Source organism: Euprymna scolopes, chromosome 22 (assembly GCF_053919585.1).
Source record: "Euprymna scolopes isolate OS-2025 chromosome 22, ASM5391958v1, whole genome shotgun sequence".
In the NCBI taxonomy this organism is placed as follows: Eukaryota; Metazoa; Mollusca; class Cephalopoda; order Sepiida; family Sepiolidae; genus Euprymna; species Euprymna scolopes.
This window is the reverse complement of record NC_136503.1, coordinates 111,880,308-111,901,477: the sequence shown is the minus strand read 5'-3', so window position 1 is coordinate 111,901,477 and position 21,170 is coordinate 111,880,308. Positions and strand designations below refer to the sequence as shown.

At 31.4% G+C, this 21,170-nt stretch overlaps 1 protein-coding gene across 3 annotated transcripts in view; it reads left to right on the top strand.

Annotated features, from left to right (window-relative positions):
- The window catches only part of LOC145243653 (SLIT-ROBO Rho GTPase-activating protein 1-like), a 559,174-nt gene that overhangs the window by 502,583 nt on the left and 35,421 nt on the right, over positions 1-21,170 (top strand). For 2 of the 3 annotated variants that reach the window (XM_080106698.1, XM_080106697.1), the window contains exon 18: positions 4,033-4,213. In XM_080106698.1, coding sequence (XP_079962824.1) covers positions 4,033-4,213 — 181 coding nt within the window. Of the gene's footprint in view, positions 1-4,032; positions 4,214-16,674; positions 16,758-21,170 lie in introns of all 3 variants that reach the window. The other variant, XR_013862922.1, reaches the window with a different exon arrangement.

Below are 21,170 nucleotides of genomic sequence, written 5' to 3'. Positions count from 1 at the left end.
GACAATAGTGTAGTGGGTTTTTCTTTTTGTTTAGAAAATGATTAAAAGAATGAGGTTTGGGAGAACCAGTTTTGGAAACCCCTACTGTAGATGATAATAACAAAGAATAATGTTTCGTTTTGTGTGTGTGTTTTTTTTTTTTTTTACAAAGTCATCACTTATCAATGGCCAAAGGTCACTCAAGGATAAGGATTAATTGGTGTACGGTAGTCATCAAGACAACAGTGTAGTAATCGTTAGTCGTGGGAATTTTATATGATTTGATTATTTAAGAAGACAGCACAGCAAGAAATTGTTTGCATTAGACTTTAAGGCAACCATATCGTAGTCAGCTGAAAAACAGGCCAGTGGAACAGCGATCCACTGGTGGGCAGTTTTAGAAAATAAACTTTGTTCATGGAATCCACGTTTAGATTTACGCACAGATAGAGAGTGGGGGAAATTATCGATAGTAGTTGTAGCTAGACACATGTTTTTGTGAAAGTTTGACAGGTGGGGGGGGGCATAGATTGGTGCTAATGACAGTCAAACAACTGTAAATCATAGAATCGGCTTAACTTGAGCCGCCTTAAAAAGAAACAAAATCTTCCTAACATAAGCACATACTATACACGATTAAAATGAAAATCTTTCTGTAGTTTTGCATGTACTTGAATGTGTCGACTGGACAATAAAATTATGTCGAAATGTGAAAACTTTTCAAAGTCGCATTTTTTTTTTTTTTTTTTCACTCACGTTCACCTTAAACAAGGCATAGTGCCATTGGACGTATGGGCTACTATTTGGGATCATGCCTAGGAAAGATTAACAAGATGTTGGTTTACATTACATTTAAACTTTTGCCAATCAGTACCTTAAAAAAGTCACCTTAATAAAAAAATTTAAAAAAAAAAGATTTCTTACTCTTATGGCTTGTCAGCCCAACTAGTTTTCAAAGTACAAGTCTATGCATGGTTCAACAAGTGAATGAGGAGTTCATGTCCGTGCGTCAGTTGCACGCTAACTTATGTCACGTGTGAATTTCTTGATTAAAAAATGTATTTATTGCATTAAACAAATTCTGGCAGTAAAGAGTTGATATCTTTCATCTTCAATTGGTTACGTTAAGTATTCTAGTGTGGGGGCAATGCAAAATATGCGTTCAAAATCAGTTGCAAGGAAGGTATTTGCAAATGGAGAAACATGAACATAAATGAAGAGAACACGTAAGACTACACGGACCCTCGGCAATGTCAGTGCATATTCTGTAAGTGGAGGAAACGTTAAATAATTATATACAGGATTTGCTGCTAAATTTATTAACTAATCATTTGGAATTTTGAAACACAGCTCCTAGGTATAAAGGTTCAAAATGTGAGATGTGTTTAGTTTTGGTTTTATGAATTTAGGATATATGGAGGGATGGGTGTGAAAGTCCCTTGTGAAAGTTCAAGTTTTTTGAAATTTGAACAAACAGTTTTAGGTATTAATGTTCTCCAAATTTCTGTTTAGTTGGATCTTTAGGGAACATAAGATGGGACCAACCTCTCATTTGAAAATTGAAATATTTCAGATTTGCATTGATATTAGAAACTAATATTAGATATTAGCAAGATTCTCTTTATTTCATGTTGCTTTACGAGAGAAGAGAATTGTTATCACACGCAACAGTACGATTGTGACAATTGTCAAGTTAACTGAATGATAAACAGAAACGGAACAATGTCAGATACACGACTCAACACAGTCCCGAATAATTCCGTTCACATGACTTAACGTAATCCAGAACAACTCCGTTGATTTGAATTCGAACAAGACATTTTCTAGAATCAAAATCATGTAATGGATTTTGATTAAAATGAGACTAAGTATTCTAGACATTAGGATTAGTATCATCATAGCTTGATTTTAATTAATTCAATAGAATGTATAGGTCACAAAAATGAAAATTAATAAATGTGACTAAGTTGAACAAAAACCTCTTATCAAGGTTGATGGAAAAATGGTTGCATCATTCTACCACTCCAGAAAATACTTAGCTCCTGATGCTATCCTTTAGCTGTATAAGAACGAGATCCATGTCACAATGGAATATTGTTGTTGTATCTGGATAGGTGCCAGAGTACAACGCAATCTAGTGGGAGGGTGGAGTGATACCTCCTTTTTTACACAGAAGAGATGTTGTTAGCATTTCTCTACTGTATTGTTATTTTCATGGTAAGTGCTCGACTGAGCTCCGATCACAGCATCCCCCCTTCCTTTAAAACATTCATAGCAAAAACCAGTTTAGCTACAACCACAGCAAAAAACTTTAATTTTTCTTTCTGTACCAAAAACCTAACAGAACTTCCATGAACAAAGTTTCTTTCCTAGAAGGTCCTATCTATAAAACAAATACCACAAGGCTGCTTTCCAACCGACTACATGATCTTCAAGTTTAATGTAAACAAATACTTATTGAGCAATCCTTTTGGATAATTAATTCCTCTTAAGTAATTTCCTGCCGATTCCACCTGTTGTTTCAGATCCTTGTGGTTGCAGTCATCACCCAATTGAAAATCTCTTTAACTCTTATCCATGAATGGTCCCCGACCCTTCATACACAGTGACCCATCATTTATAAAGGAACGAGGTGCCTTTAATAAGTTTCCAGTTTTTTTGTTTTTTTTTTTTTTGTATGGGCACTTTTATTGATAGTACACACATGAAACTCTAATCTGCTGCAAAGTAATCTCCTCCGGCTGCAATGCATTTGTATCATTCCAACAACTTCTGGAATGCCTCATGGAAGTCGTCTGCTGTGAACGTATCAATGAACTTCATCACAATCTCTTTCATCTCAAGTGTCTCGTAACGACAGCCTTTAAAATTTTCCTTGAGCTTATGGAATAACCAAAAGTCACAGGGAGCAAGGTCTGGTCTATAGGGAGGGTGGGGAACTGTCTTGAGGCCCATCTAAGTCAAATAGTCTTTGTCAAGGATAAAGTTGTGGCCTGGTGCATTCGCGCAAATCTTCCGCATCCTCAGTTCCTCGTAAATAATTGTGTGTACAGTTCCACACTGACATTAAACTGTGTACTTGTCTTTGTAGACACACAATGGTCTTTATTCATGAAATTCTTTATTTGGCCAATCAATTCAGGTATTTTAACTTCCATACTTTTCCCACACCTCATCATCCCTCACAGATTCCTTGCTTTCCTTGAATCTCTTATGCCACTTAAATTTTAAATTCACTAGCTGTGACAGTCAGGCTTTAGTAGCGTGTATTCCAATTTCTTCATTAGAACTTGAAATCATAAAAATTGGTCAGTCATCTCGCAAGATGTATAGCAATAACATACTGAATTTTCAAGTCTACGACAATTTTAAATGCCTGTACAAAAAATTATTGAAGGCACCTCGTATTAACACAGTCATGATTTGATTAAATATTTTACCTTGAGCACATGCTTTATCAAGAATAGCATGATGAATTAATGGAGTCAATATGTGTATGTTGGTGGAAGTAAGAAATTCAAAATGTGAAAGAGCAGGTTGTAAGAAATGTGTATAGGTTAGGGTGGAGACAGTGGGTGTTTGTTAGTTGAAAGATTCTGTAGCGATTATTGGTAATGTGGATAGCAAGTAATAGGATTCATAGCGTTGTAGGAGAGTGTGTTGGGGTGAGAAAGGAATTTGCGAATAGTGGGATGACAGTTGGCTATAGTTATAAGGGAAATAGAAATCCGGATGTATGGGGGTATTTTTTTTTTTTTTTTTACATGGAGGTCACCACTTATCTAGGCCCGGAAGCCACTCGGGGATAAGGGTTATTGTGTGAACAGTAATCAATGGGTTAGTATCGTAGTAATAGTTAGTATTGGAGATTTGATAAAGTGTCTTAAGGAGGACGCAGATAAAATCCTTTGAACTGGTCAATAGTATTTTATTTATTTATTTATTTTTTTTTCCAGAGTATTTATAAGATTATAATTAGCAAAGTTATTTTATTATATTCTTTAAAAACGTTTGTATATATGTATGTGTGTTTATTTTTTTTTTTTCCATCAGAAAATGATCTGTTTGAAGCTACAGCACTATATGACTTTGAGGGCAGAAGTGGACGAGAGTTATCGTTCAAAAAGGGGGAAACATTGGTGATTTTCAAACAAGTGTCAGACGACTGGTGGGAAGGATGCTTTAATGGAAAGGAAGGTCTCATACCGGACAAATATGTTACACTTAAAACGGGGTAAGTAACCATTTTCATAAACATTTTAGCCTTTATTTATCTTTATATATATATATATATATATATATATATATTACCGTTTTAAAAATAAAAAAATAAAAACATATTTGCTCTGCAATAGTATTGAGCACTCTTTTCAAGTTTTTTTTACTAATTACCAGTTTTACCATATATATATATATATATATATATATATATATATATATACTTCAGAATAAAGTTATCTAACAAATCAACTGGTATGGAAATCTGTGATTATAGGTCTTACAAAATATTATTGGCAGTAATATTCTATAAGGACTCCCATCTAAATAAAAATTGCTCGATATAGAAGATAGAGCAAATAAATCAAATTTTAGTCATTCAATAAAATTAAAAATTTATGACGTGAAATAGTTAAATTTCAAATCAAAAAAGATTTTTATTATTCTATGTAAGATAAAGAATACATTTGAAATATTTAACTCCTTATCCTACAGGATTTCGATGTCTACCATCTCTTCAGAGGAGAAAATATTAGCAAATAATTATAATGCTTTACACCTTATTTGCTAAAGCCAGTAAGACATGGAAAATCACAATTAAGTTTTTTTAATAAGGTGTAAACCATTATAACTATTTGCTAATATTTTCTCCTCTGAAGAGATGGTAGACATCGAAATCCTATAGGATAAGGGAGTTACAATATTTCAAATGTATTCTTTATCTTACATAGAATAATAAAAAATTTTTTGTCAAGAACGAGAGTTCATATAGAAATGTTTTAATTTGAATAAAATAAAATACGCATCAAGTGCACTTGAAAATCAAATCACAACGTAATATTAGGAAAATAAACAAATATTTTACTTGTTTGAAATTTATCACAAATATATTTCAGAGGTATACTCCATCTTCAGTGTGTTTTGTTTCTTTTTTTTTCCTTTTCTTCTTCCTTTCCATGTTGTAAAGTTTGAGGAAGAAGTCTGTAAGGAGCAGCGTGTTGTATCTGGCGGTTGTATTTTGAAATGTTTGAACTGTGCGTAGGTAAACACTGAAAATATTTTGGATAAATTTCAAACAAGTAAAATATTTGTTTATTTTCCTAATATTACGTTGCATTTGGCTTTCAAGCGCACTTGATGCATATTTTATTTTAGTCAAATTAAAACGTTTTTATATGAACTCTCATTCTTGACATTATTCTCGCATTGCCTATGCACAGTTCAAACATTTCAAAATACAACAGCCAGATATAATGCACGGCTCCTTACAAATAGACTTCTTTCTCAAGCTTTACAACATGGCAAGGAAGAAGAAAAAGAAAAAAGAAAACACCCTGAAGATGGAGTATACCTCTGAAATATATTTGTGATAAATTTCAAACAAGTAAAATATTTGTTTTCCTTATATTACGTTATGATTTAGCTTTTAAGTGCACTTGATATGTATTTTATTTTATAAAAATTTGATTTATACATATTTGTTGTTTTGCAAAGACGTATAGAATTTATTTTGTGTATATATCTGTATTGGCAGGTGTGTTTAACCGATAAATGGGGGTATCTTCTTTTATCACCCAACATTCCACAAACTATCCCACCACCTATCAATAACATTACCACTTCCCTCCTCTTACACTCACTACCGATCATCCATAAACTCAAGAACAGCATATCATCACTTCCTTTCTACTCAAACACTATTTATTACTTTACCTCATGTGGCTAACAGATCAGGCTGTCTAAAGATACTGGCTTCCTGACCTAAACTACACCAAACATTTTTTCTTTTTTCTTTGCAAAACTCAATCATGTTCTGCAATGTCAAAAACAAAAACGTTTTCTAAAATTACTTGATTCAGCATTAAATAACCTGGAAAGAGTTGATATGCTGGAAAACAAAAAGATCAAACTTATTTTACCTGCCCCGACTTTTGGTCGTTCTTGACAAAGTTTTGCATATGTTATTTCAAAAAGTAATCAGCATAAAAACCTGTGTAAATTTTTTGTTTTTGCTTGTGTCACTTATTTCTTCTGATACATATTCAATCAATAAATTATTTCAAATAAGACCCAAGATAGTAGATATATCCGTGCCCTCATAAAATCTAGGAAAAAAACATGTTATCCGATCCCGGCTATGCATAGAGCACACAAATCTCGCACACTCCTTTATTCTGAACAAAGAATTACAACCAAACTGTAGCACATGCCAAACACCTATCAGACTCAAACACATTCTTATGGTATGTGAAACACAAAAGAACCTCAAAAAATCTTTCTTGAAAAGTAATATGAAAAAATTATTTCAACATATTAATATAGAAAACATCTTTAAATTCCTAAAATAGCTAATAATATATCAAAAGATCTGAATCAAGAAAAATAAAGAACATAACTGACCTTAAATAACCCAAAGAGGTTGATAGGTCAAAAAAAAGAAAAATTCAATTAGATATTTATCTTTTAAACATACCTTTTTTTTTTCTTTTTTTTTTTCTTTTTTTTTTCTTTTTTTCTTTTTCTTTTTTTTTTCTTTTTTTTCTTCTTTTTTTTTCTTTTTTTTTTTCTTTTTTTTTTCTTTTTTTTTTCTTTTTTTTTGTGTGTGTGTGTGTATATATATAATATATATATATATATAATTTCTGGCTACATGTTTCAGTTAAAATACAAAACTGGTTAAATGTTTTGTCAAGCCAATAAGGTTTTGACGCTTAATAGAGAATGAATTATTGATTTTTGCGCCTGCGTCTTCATCTAATGTACATACTTTTTGTGTGCTGCTGATTGATTGTCTTCAAAAAATAACAAAAATTGGCGGAAAGTTTAAAGCGATTAGTACTTATGCAGAATAAGGACCATGCTATCGTCAAAATTTTTCAGACAAATTACTTAAAACACTGAAAGTTGCCGAAATGCTGATTCAATAAAATTACAGCAACCATTAAGAAAACATTTATTTGTTATAATTGGTTTATAAAAAAAATTAAATGTTTTGATTCAAACAATAACAAAAATTATAAAAAGAAAAATATAAAATCTTTTTACTTGCTATCAGTTGTTTATTATTCAAAAAATTCATAAAACTTACCTTACAATGAGTTTTTTTTTTCTTGATTTGAATTAGCTTAAAGCTTTGTAAAAATTATCCAATAATTCATTGTATTTTCTTCATAACAACAAAACAAATATTGTTTTAATTTTACAATTTTCCATTGAAAAAAAATTGTCTCGTGTTTGCATGAAAAAAGGAAAATAACAAGAATTTCATTCAGCACCTTCCAGCACACGGTCCTTGTTCTGCATTAAATTGTTAAATGTGACTTCAGGGTGCATCGAAAAATGAATGGTAAATGTCATCTTGATGATCATGGTAGCTTATATTTGTCGGTCTATTTTGTAGCGATTGATCGGTGATCGATCGCTACAAAAATAATATATCTTTTCAGACTGTTAGATTGACTATGCACAGTTCAAATCTCATCGGATCTATTGTGGTCATTTTAGCACTAATACTGGTATACGAAGGGTATGAACCCCAGTTTCCTTCTAACTGTGGCTAAAATAGAAACCATTCAATAAAGTGCATATCATGAATCGGTTGTACAATTTTTTTTTTTTGCGTAATCCACCCCCAATTTTTTTTTTTTTTTTTTTTTTTTTTCATAAAAGAGAAATTAAACCTTTCAACATGTTTCTTTTCTGTTTCTATCTCTTTAAATGTATCTCCCCTGACTTCCCTCTGTCCAGTGTCATCCGATCAGGTGTGGAGGGTGGGGGGCATCCATTCAAATTATCTTATAATATTTCTCAGTACTAGGACTTACACTTGAATTGTTGCAGCATACAATTAAGGAGTTGGCCTAAGGCAACATCAGACCTTAACATGCCACTGCCTCTCTCTCTCTCTCTCTCTCTCGCTCTATCTCCCCCTCTCTATATATATGTTTCTCTCTTTCTCTCCTTTTCTTTCTCTTTCTATCTCTCTCTCTCTCCCTCATATATATATATATATATATATATATATATATTCTCTATCTTCCTATATATATATATATATATATATATATATATATATTCTCTATCTTCCTATATATATATATATATATATATACTCTATCTTCCTATATAAATATATATATATATATATACTCTATCTTCCTATATAAATATATATATATATATATATATATATATATATATATATATATATATACATACTAGCAAACTGCCAAGCGTTGCCTGAGGAATCTTTACTTTCATTTTGCCCAACCCCTTACATTACGTCACCTGTTATCATATATGGCATCATAGCATATATATATATATATATAATGCATATATGTTATAATGTTGTATATGACATCATAGCAAAACCTGAAGTCCAGTTTATAAACGAATAATTGTGTTTACAGATGGTACCTGTCTAATTAGGCGAATGACAGACTTGCAGTATTGAATCTTTGCTTGAGCAGATCAAGACACTAGTCTCGCTAACAAAGTGTTTTACTGAGAACCTCAAGGATCCAACCAGCCAGAGAACACTTGCCTAAACTGTCTTTAGTAGCTCTCCCCAAAACCAACTTCCCTCAAACGTCTGATTCCCACTCGTCTTTCTTCTCTTACAGATGAGGAGGGAAGCTATGACTACCCTTTCTCTTGTCTGGTTCTGGTATTTTGTTAATGGTCATTGCTCAGCTGACCAGAGAAGACCTTCCCAAATATAAAATCCAACTGGTGTCTGACATTGTTTCTCATACAAAACTGATCCCAGCAGAACTTTTCCTTCAAATGTTAAACAAAGAGGATATCTCTTGGGTGGTGTCAGTTCTCTGGCCAAGCGTCTATCACTGCACGTCTGCCATTCACATGCTCATGTTTACAGTGATCAATCCGCATCTCAAAAATTTTGAAACTTGAGAATAGTCGTCTTAATAATCCAGATAATAGATATCCAGGATCCAGTTATCACACTTTTCCCCCTTATTAATTTATTTCAGATGGTCAGACACCATTGAAATACTGACATCAAGTGCCTTAAACATTTTTATGGAAATCACTTGAGACATAGCATGAAGCTACTTCATGTAAATAGCTTGTTTTCAAACATTCATTTAAAAAATTGATGAAGTAGTTTTATTTTTAAATAAGAAAATCAAATTTTATTAGTAACTGAATAACGGCTGTCTTGTCCTTAAAGGGAGATAACTCTGTGCCTACAAATTTCCATTAATTGTTTAGAAATGATTTTTTTCTTATTTAAAAATAAAACTACTTGATTAATTTATGTAATTTTTAGAATGTGTGATATTTACGTTTTGTCACGGATAAATACATCATAATATTTTTTTTTTTTTAATCTTTTACAGACTCGTGTAATTTTTTATTAAAAAATTTTTTTTTAATTTATCATCTTGAAGGCTTGTAAAATGTTTTTTTTTTTTTTTTTTAATGGAAAATTATGGAAATCTCTCCAGACATAGCATGAAGCCACATAATGTAAAGAGCTAAAAAGATACTTTCAAGCATTCATGGTCATTCTTTACCTTCATTTTCAGCAATGTCATTACTGTTACACAACCTTGTTACCACTACAGAATTTCTAAAGCCATCTTCCATCATCATTCAGTGTATATAGTTAATAGAGAAAAATAAATTTAAAAAAAAAAAAAAAAGAATTCAAATTTACAACAAATAACTTTTACCAAAGGCAAAAAAATTTAATTTTCTTTCAATCAATGTAGCTTCTTAATTTTGAAACTTTTGGTGAAGTATTTGTTTTTCAGATTTTGTATTGCAATCTGAAATAAAATGTCAGCCATATTGACTGAATGGTTTGGTATAGTGAAAAATATTTTGAAAAAAATAACTTAAAATATATAAATAAAAACAGTTTCAGTAAGTTAAAAATATATAGATTGGTTGAAATTTTAATTTTTAGCCTTTTGATGAGTGTTATTGGTTGTATTTTAGTTTAATTTTCGATTTTTTAGTGATATAAAATGGAATCTTCACATCGGTCAGACTTTAATTTTTTTTTTTTAATACAAGCTTTCAAACCAACGATAGAAAAAAAAAAAAAACTTTAAAAAATAAATTTTTAATCAAAAATTATACAAGTCAATGAAAGAATTTTCTTGCATTAGTAAAAGTTATTTGGATTCTTATTCAGAATTTTAAAAAAAGAAAATCGGTATGATGTGATGAAATGATAACATCATATTCTAAAAATCACGTAAATTGATCAAGTAGTAATTGAATAATAACGGCTATCTTGTCCCCAAAGGGAAATAACTCAACATAATATAAACTTGCAAGATTTGTTATAATGCCTTCAAAATTCTATTAATTGTTTAAAAATGATTTTTTCTTAAAAATAAAACTACTTGATCAATTTATGTAATTTTGGGAATGTAATAGTTACACTTTGTCACGGATACATACATCATAGATTTTTTGGGTTTTTTAAAATAGAACGCAAATAACTTGTATAAATAAAAAAAAAAAATTAATCTTCTACTGACTTGTGTAGTTTAGATTAAGTTTTTTTTTTTTTTTTTATCGTTGCCTTGAAGGCTTGTAAAAAGTTTTTTAATATGAGGGAAATTCTGAACAAGAACCAAGTTATTTGTTGTAAATTTGTTTTATTCACCTCAATTTTTCCTGATAACCGTACTACAGAATCACCCCATCTTCATACAGCTCGATCATGCGTGAATCCTCATTTTGTTTCAAAAGTGTTATGACTTATTTTGAACTGTTGCATTTCTTCACGTTTCATTTTCCTTATTCAATGATTATAGTGTCCAACATTACATTCCGAAAAGAATGCAATTTTTTGTAAGTGTATACTCCAATTATTAAACAATTTTGTATAAAACGTTGCAAAAATAGCAACTCATTAGCCCCACTCTTTCTTCTTCTCTGCTCCCTCTCTCACAGACGTGATGCTACTAGTCTGTCTTTTCTATAAATACTATTATGGCATGTTCCTTTCTTCATTTCTTTTTTGCAAACTATTATCCTCATCTTTTTAGTTGTTGTTTCACAATGTTTCGGCCAACTATTCCTCTGGCCTTCGTCAGGTGGTTAACCGTGACGGGATAAGAACTCCGAATCTTCTAACTGCATTCTCAGCAATTACTGTCTTCCATAGTTGTTTTTCATCTTAGCACGTTTTTGGTCAACTAAGCCTCTGGCCAGCTTTGGGTAGAATTGAAACCGGAACTGTAGTGATTCAACAATAAGCATTCCAATTGATTAAATAATGTTATGGCATATGTTCTGATCTATTCTCTGCTTCCTTTGTTCCAGCTCATTTGACTTTTTGGTCTAGTGGTTTTCATCATTTCACTGTTTTGAATACCTCATTGTCATGCAGCTTCCTATTTCAGTAAATTTTATCCAAGAACTGCAAGCTTATGAAACTCTTTCTACTGACTGTTTTTCTCTTGCCTATAGCATTGGTCTTTTTGAAGCATCTCTTATCTTTGCAATAATCATCATTCATTCTTATTAGCTTCTTACAATAAGTAGCTTCATGCCTTGTCTAGAGCAATTTCCATTAAAAAAAAAAAAAAAAAAATTTTTTTTATTTTTAAGTGAGTTGAAAAATGGACCAGTATTTTTTGAAGAGTTTAATATTTATAATTAGCTGTCCCTTCCCGACGTTGCTTAGGATTTAAAAATTTTTAATTTTTGTTTAAAATATTTCTTTTCTTTCTAACCTATGCTAAATAAAAATCAATAAAATAATTTAATAAGAACATTTTAAATTGTTTTATTGATTTTTTTTCAAATAGTTTTTTTTTTTTTTACTCGCATTCATCCCTAACAAGGCATATCGTCACTTTAATGTAAGGGGCTACTATTTGGGATAATGCCTGGGAAAGAACAAGATGTTGGTTTATGTTACATTTAAACTAATGCATATCAGTGCAGTCAGGGAAGCAGGAAGGGAATTCCAAAGTCTAGCTGTTCGACGGAAGAAACTATTAGAGTAGAAAACTTTCTGGCATTTAGGGACCTCAACAGTGAAGGGGTGAGATTTTGTTGCTAAGCGAGTTTGTTGGGGATATGTACGTCAAGATAGCACAAGTGCAACGAGTTCATCAGAGCACATTCCATTAAAATATTTGTAGAACAGGTACAGATGTAGCAATGCGGCGATGGGACAGAGGTTGGAGCTTAGTTGACAAAGTGGGACTTATTAGATTGAAAACTCTTTTTTGGGCCTTATCCAAGTGGGAGAAGCTAGCGGTGGATGCATCAGCCCAGGTGTGGCAACAATCCTCCATGCATAGGCGAATGGTGGCCTTGTGGAGGTATAGGATACTCTCGGGTATGAGTCGTCTTCTAGCTTGATAGAAGAAACTCACCTTTTTTGCAGCAGTCTTCACAATGTCTATAATGTATTTGTTCCAGTTCATATTGCCCACGAATGTTAGGTCAAGGAGTTTAAAGGAAGAATTTTCAGGTTGTGTGTTATTTGTTATGGATATAGGCAGTTGGAGAGGCGTCTTGTAATTGTTAAAGGAGAGCTGGTTAGTCTTACAAGCATTAAATGTTACCATCCATTTGCAGCCTCTTTCCACTACAGTCTGGGGGCCATTTTCTAACAATTCTGCCATTGTCTTAGATTTATGTTATAGAGCGTTGTAATTTTGAAAGTTAAATTTAATTTCTATATGATCATATGGTTATTAAGTTATTAAAACAAATAAAAAAAAAACAATTCTATTAAGGTAATAAATTTATAAATAAGATGTCGATGTAGTTTGCTTGAAGCATTGTTTAATGTGCATATAAATGTAATTTATGGACGGCAATACAATGCAGAGGTGTACAGATAGACATGAACTGAAGCAAATTAAGATATGGTAGAAAAAGCTATGCAGATTGTGTTCTTATTTGCATCCGTGTGGTCGGTTGGAAGTTCTGTATCTTATGATATTTCGTGGAAAAGTTTCTTTCCTCAGATATGTTTGATTTTACTTCAAACATGCATGCTGGGGCTGTTGTAAACATGAGCAGTTTTACAGTAATTAAAATGAATGCATATTTGGACTAAAGGTGTTCGAACACAAGCCTGAAGAAGACAAATTTTTCCGAAATATTATACAATATGGAACTTCCATCAGACCATACTAACACAAGAACACAAGGCAACATTTTTATACTTATAAAAAAAAGAAAAAAATACATAGAATTATCCTTATATCAATATTGCAATCCGCTACAGCCGTTATCATCCTGACCACCTCTTTAAAAGGAAGTGGAATATTTCAAATAGGAAAGTGGAATACTCCCAAATATATATCTAATAAAAAAAAATTGGTGTCGCTTTTAAGACAAAGCTAATAAAGATGAGTTGTTTTTATACAACTATATTCAATGTAACAAAGTTTCAACATTACAAAAATGCCTGAGAAAGGTCCCTTCTGATTTAATTATAAAATGTCCCGGAAATGGCCTTTCTGGTTGATTGTAAAATGCCCTGGAAATGTCCCTTCTAATATAATATTAATACAGTAGACCTATTCATATGAGATGACTAGCCACTAACGATTTTACTACTGAAGACCAATATTTCCTCCTGTATCAGAAAACACGCTATGTGATATACAAATATCTGTTTGTGATGTTGCCAAGCTAATCAAAAACCTTGATTCCAGTAAAGCAACCAACCCTGACGGTATTCCAATTATAGTACTAAAAAAACTTCAACCAGAACTAGCGCCCATACTTACAAAACTCTTTAAACATTGTCTTAAGGAGAATTGCTTCCCATCACCCTGGAAAATCTCATCAGTCTGCCCTGTATTTAAGAATTCGGGTGATCACTCATCTCCCTCTCAGTACAGGCCAATAAGTCTCCTGTACATCATGAGTAAGTTGCTAGAATCTGTTAAATAGAGGAGTAATCAACCATCTCAGCAAAAATAACCTTCTTAGTGACAGACAATATGGTTTGCGTTCTGCTAGATCTACAGCAGATGTGCTTACAGTTATATTCATAGGATTAGCGAATCGCTCGATGGAGACAACCTTTCTAGGGCAATTGCTCTTGACATATCAAAGGCCTTTGATAGGGTATGGCATAAAGGTTTACTTCACAAAATCTCCAGCTATGGTATAGCTGGAAATGTCTTCTCAATTATTAAATCATTTCTCTCTGATAGGTTCATAAGAGTAGTAGTTGATGGGCAGAAATCAAAAGTTTGCAGTATTAATGCTGGAACCCCTCAGGGGTTCATCCTGGGCCCAACTCTCTTCCTGATTTACAATAATGATCTTCCAAATCACATCCTTACATCAGTCGTAGACATTTATGCTGATGACACTACCATTTATGGTAGCACATCTAAGACCGTAAACGACCAAGTTCTCTCTGATTCTCTCTCCTCCGATCTTGACCACGTGGTACAATGGGGAAAGGAGTGGCTGGTTACTTTTAATGCATCTAAAACCAAGCTTCTATCTTTACATTATCAACGTTCTGATCCCCATCTGGCATCAATATATCTATATTGTGAGTGAAGCAGTCACATTTGCAAGTGATTTTTCAAAGTGGCGACTATAAATAATTAAATGCTTATCTTTTGGCGATTGCATTTCTTTCACTGACAATCTTCCAAAAGCTCATTACTGCATGAAGAATATCTTTTCAACTTGTTTGTTTTTAATAAAACAAGCCAAGTCAAATTATTTAAACAATAAAAGGTTTAACAAAACAATATACTTCTTTTTAACAAATGCTGTTTAAAAAAACATTTGAAGAAATTCGAATGTTTATATCTTCAAGTATGAACATAAAATTTGTTGTTTATTTAGAATTACACTTATTAAAAGAAAACACAGAAAAATCTTTATGATGTACATACTCGTCACAGAATGAAAATGTCATGTTCTAAAAATCATGTAGGTTAGGCTAGTAACTTTTCTATTTGGCTAGTAAACAAAAATATTAGGTTGTCAAAGGTCAACTAAAGATAAATTTTCCGTAGAGCCCTGTACCATAGATTTTAATTTATATATATCAGGTGGTTTCTACATTGCTATTTAATCAGTAAATTGTTAAATCTTTTAATCGCCATACTTCGTCTTTAGATCAGTTTTAGGTTAATAAACCAATAACAATTATCAGACGTAATAATGTCCAAAAAAAAGTAATTCAAACCTGAACTTCCGGAATTTGAGTTTATTGAAAAAAAAATTTTCATAAGAGGATTAAATTGTTTCCAACAAGCTCTCAACCATTCTCAAGGTATGATTTTTTTTTTTTACTGATATGTGAATTATTTTTATTTTATTTATTTTTTTTTTTCACTTTGAGCCATAACGTTCACTTTAGTTAAGTTGAACCACCTTTGTCTTGGTGGTTAATTACATTTTGAACTTTAACAGTTCGTGCATGGCAGGCTCAGGTAAAGTTGTATGAGATGGTTAGCCACTCACAATTTCATGGCTAAAGACCAATAACTACTGGGGGCAGAGAGCGTTGCAAAGTTTTCTTTGATTTAGTATTTGCCATAAAAAATGTTTCTTAGGAATTTGTTTAAGTGAAGAAATTCGAATCCATCTGTTGTATCAAACAAGTTTTTAAATTATAATAAACTGTAAATGATAATGTCAAACTAAAAATAGACTGAAATTTTCAGATAGTTTAAGATATTCTTTTATTTGGAATAAGAGGAGTATGAAATTTACTTGTACTGGAATGAGATTAATTGAAAGAATTAGAACATATTGAAATATCGGTATTGGAAAAGTTTGTACATATTTTCCAATACCAAAAACGATTATTTAAATTTTTTTTTTTTTTTTAACTTAATTTTCCATTGCTGGTATTAATGAACAAAAAATGATAAATATTTATTGATTTTAAACTACCAGTTAGACTAATATCTATAGGTCACCCGCCACAAATGTATTTTTATGTTTGCAAATATGTATGTGTGTACATGGGTTTTTATAAAAGGTAATCTGAAAAAAAAAAAAAAAATAACAACTCAGGAAAATATTAAGGAGTTTTAAAAGAATTGGTAATTCTATTGGAAGTGAGAAATTAGAACAGAATCTGTAATTGTATTGGAATTGGGAATTTAGAATAGAATTGGTAATTGTATCAGAATCAGCAATTGAGAACAGAATTGGTAATTGTATCGGAATTGATTGGGGAAATATATTGGAATCGTTGTGTCATTAGTACTTAACCAAATAAAATAAGCTAACAGGTTTTATTATATTTGCTGTGGGAAAAAATTGTACATATACTGAACTGTTTTTTTCTTTTTTTTTTCTTTTTTTTTTTTTTTTTTTCTTTGTATCCTCTCCTCTCTTTCTCTTCTCAGGGTGACCTTTGACCCTAAAACTGTCTTCTCAAAACAAGTATTTCTTCGTCATTTAAGCCCCCCCCCCCACATTACCTTTACATACGTCGTATACTAAATATGATACGCCATCTTTTTCTATATACAGTATTCGACAAAAGGATGGGGCACCCATGTGATATGGTTTCCCCCTCCACATCTTCTAGGGACTTACTCAGCCAATACAGAGAGGTTTGTCACGATCCAACGTTATTTATGTTTGGCTTGTAAAAACTACAATGATCACTAAAGTTTCTTCCTTTTTTTTTTTTTTTAACATTTGCCCCCCCTTTTTTTTTTTTTTTTTTTTTTTTTTTTTTTTTTTTTTGAAACATTAATGGATACTAAATAGCTTATAAAGGAGCAACAGTGTACTTGATGATAGCTTCCGGTTTCGATATTGGAAACAGACAAGCGGTTTTATTAAATAACTTTTACTCGCGATATTTTAGTTTTGTTTTGTTTTTTGTTATTTTTTATTGAAGGAGGTTTAATAATTTGTTTCATTTTTTTTATTATTATTGATACATGAAAATATCAAAAGTTTTTATAATTGGATTTGTTTTTACAAATAATCAAACTTAAAACTTCACAGCATATCAAAATCTAATTTTAAATAATTAGTCTTTTTTAGTAGAACATATATATAGTATGTTTATTATACAAACGTTATTTGTATAATAAACATATATATAGTATGTTTATTATACAAACATTATTTGTATAATAAACATATATATAGTATGTTTATTATACAAACGTTATTTGTATAATAAACAGAGGATAAAAAATTACTACTAGTACAATAGCAGAAGGACCTTGCCCTGAAGCAAGCATTATTTGTATGGTAAACATACTATATACCGGCTCTGTCCTCCATTGAGCACTCTTTAATAATCACATGGGCTTCAGTGAATTTACATCTGGGAAACAAAACTATACAACCATTTTATATATATCTATATATATATATATATTCAATATTTTTAAGTTATTCATTTTTTAAAAAAAATTTTTAATTGAAATGTTTAAAATTCTACAAAAATCTAAGCGGACGAAAATAAGGGACTTTTTTTTATTTTTAATGAACATTATTTGTCAATATCCAATTTCTAAATCGGAAGTCATCATCAAGCAAACAGTTTCTCTTTTACCAAATAAAATAGCTAATAAGAATTTGTTCATTTTTTAGTAAAATGTTTCCTAAAATTTTTGTTCAACTATTTTTTTGTCAGAGGAGTGCCGTCATAATTTACGTGGATTCGAACATGACTGCAAGGTTAGACACAAGGTCATATTTTAATGTGCGTGTCCGTGATGAGGGGGGGGGGATCTAGCTCCTCAAAAGGAGCCCTTTGAATAGGGACAAAAATACAAATTGTCTTGACTTAGGATTTCTCTGTCCTTGATTAAGGACGGAGAAGATTAAATATAGGATCAAAACAGATACTACACTTTACCTATAGTCGAAAATGGTCTTGTAAAGCTGAATGAATATGGAATATTCTAGCGTTGCTGCTTTTAGGGATGCACATGTTTGGGTCTCTTCTCCAACATTAGGCTGCCATTTTGTTTGTGTTTTCTCGGGCGAACATTTGGAGTAAAAGAGAGAAACGGCAATAATTAAGAAATAGTTTGTATAGTTTAATTTCCACATTTCAGTACATGTATACATTTATGTTGAATTAATTTTTCAAACACAAACGTAGTTGATAAACCATGAAACAAAATAATCAAACCAAACACCATGAATAAATATTTGAAGATATAAACAACTTGAAGCTTGAAAACTTTTTCCAAAATTACTGGACTCTGCATTAAATAACCTAAAAAGGGTTGGTATGCCATAAAATAAAAACAACCAGCTAACAAATGCAAGAGGGGGTATATACAAAATACATAAAAAGGTGAAAAATCACACATAAAGTTAATAAAACAAAGACTACATTAATATCCCAAAGCAATTGATAAAGCACATGTATTGTCATGGTTGATGAGGAGATATGCATGGAGAATGTCTAAATTCGGTTTTCTTTTGATCCAAGAGGCTATGGTTGCAAACAAAAGCAGAGGTTTTAAGACAACTGTGATGAGAGTTTGTTGTAGGGATGCTAAAATGGCAGCCAATTGGACCATGTCTGATTGTTTGAATGTCTGAGCAAGAAAGAATGAATCAGATTTCTATATTCCTAATATTGGGAGAAGTTTGAAGGTTATATTGTTTGAAAAATTACAAAATGTGAAAACTGTCTTTAACCAGACCTGTATCAATGATTTGCTACACACACACACACACACATATATATATATATATATATATATATATATATATATATATTGTTGAGGAAATACAAGAGGGGTATAATAACTAGGGCTAGGACAACAGTATATTCTTTTCATTGTTTTGACTCTCGAGTGGGTATCTGTTGATGTCTTATATGCTTTTATATGATGTGATGTGGTTCTCAGTTTATTAACTGTGTCGGATATATACTAGAGAGTCATAACAATGGTAAGAATATTCTGCTGTAATAGCCCTTATAATAACACATGGTACATGAGCAAAGCTGACAACCATAGACATAAATGATAACCAAAATCCGTATTAAAAGTCCCTCAGCACGATCAAAATAAGCATGAAATGCCAGGATAAACAGATTATAGAGAATACATTAGGTGCTGTAAAGCAAACAAGACTTCTTTTGGTTATCTTGGAAGTATTCTGATTACAAATCTTGCAACCAGTAGAAAAGTCCTGGATATGATTTCAAAAGACAGCCAATGGTGAGACCCGATTTGGTGTCTGTAGAGTTGCCCCTCAGTTACCATTGCTTCCAGGTCAACTTTGACCCAGACTGGTAATATCTGTTAGGGCATCTAGTGCTACCAGATCAGGCTGTCTGAAGATATTGGCTTCCTGACCAAAAATGCACCAGACATTACAGGTGATTGGGGATGTTTTGTGAATTTATATTCCCTAGACATTTTCTCCTTTGAAGGAACCTGGCTCAACCTGCCTTGGGTGAATGCCGTTCAATAACAACAATTAGTGTAAAAGGTTTGTCATCTGAAAATAATAACCAAAATGAGAATAGTAGTTGCAATAATCAAAATTATCAATCCTCATCTAAAAAAAATTCTCAAATACAACAAAAATGATGTAATGATGTAACGGATCGACAAAAACTGAAGCAAATCATAACGTTTAACAGTGGAATAAGCTATGCAGATTCACATTTTATTAATACAATGTATTTTTTTCTTGCATCAGTGTTGTCTGTATCATATGATATTTCGGTAATACATCCCTTCATCAGATATATGTTCGACTCTAGTATAAACATGCATATGGAGGTTGTTGCAAATGTGAACAGTTTCATAGTAATTTAAATAGACCTAGAATTTTATTAAAAGTATGATATATATATGTATATGTGTTTATGGGGAAATATGTTTATCCAATGATATTACACCATTTATTTATGAAGCTCAATGTAAATTACAAAGCAAATACAAATAAATGACAGCAGTCTATATTCCAAATTCCCAGATGTTGACCATCTTAGCATTTATTTCTTTAAGTATGTTGGAATTCACTATATATATATATATATATATATATATATATATTACAATAATAATTTTAATACTTACAGACACTATTGTTTCATCCTTTTGGGAATCATTAGTGCAGGGTGACATGATTACTACTGGTCAGGAGATTTGAACCCGGCTATGAAGCCATCTCTGACACCATTAGTAAGGAACCAACCTCAAGACCAATCCCAACCACGTGAAATATCGTTGAAATTTTAACATTTATTTTTTAAATGTCGTAACATCCGGCCATAGTGATCTAATGGTTATAACATCATGATCTGTGCTGTGAGCTTAGGCGACCGACTTTCTATTTCAACTTTGAAGTGCTTCACACTAAGAAACTGAGTTTCTTAAAGAGGCTGACATAATTATTACAATAATAATTTTATCTAGCAGGACCTCTTGAAATTCCACAGTGGACTGATTCATATGTAATATATTGATGTTGGCATTCTGTAAATGTTCAGTGTAAATGGAGACACTCTGATATTATTGTAGCTTTTTTTGTTAGAACTGAAAAAGTATTTATCTTAGCTAGCACAAACGCCCTACAAAGCTCGATCATAAAGTATGCTTAAATATATTTTAATTCTTGCAGATTTTGTATATATTATTATAGAGTTAATGTTTTATCGATTTTTATATATTATAAAGTCATGATTTAAAAAAATTGTTTTTTAAATATCCATATGACTTGGGTTCATCAGCTTGAATTGAAACCGAAATAAAACCTTATATATATATATATATATATATATATATATATATATATATATATATATATATATATATATATGAACTTGAGTTCCTTCAGCCATAAATGAAACCAAAACTTATGAAGAATTCTTGATAAAATTATTTATAAAAAGAAAAATAGATTACTGTAGTGCCATCAGCTATAATCGAAACTGAAACCAAAACTTATGAAGAATTCCTGATAAAATTATTCGTGTCAAGAAATGGAAGTACATAACAATTAAACTACCCGGATGTAAGCGTGAACCA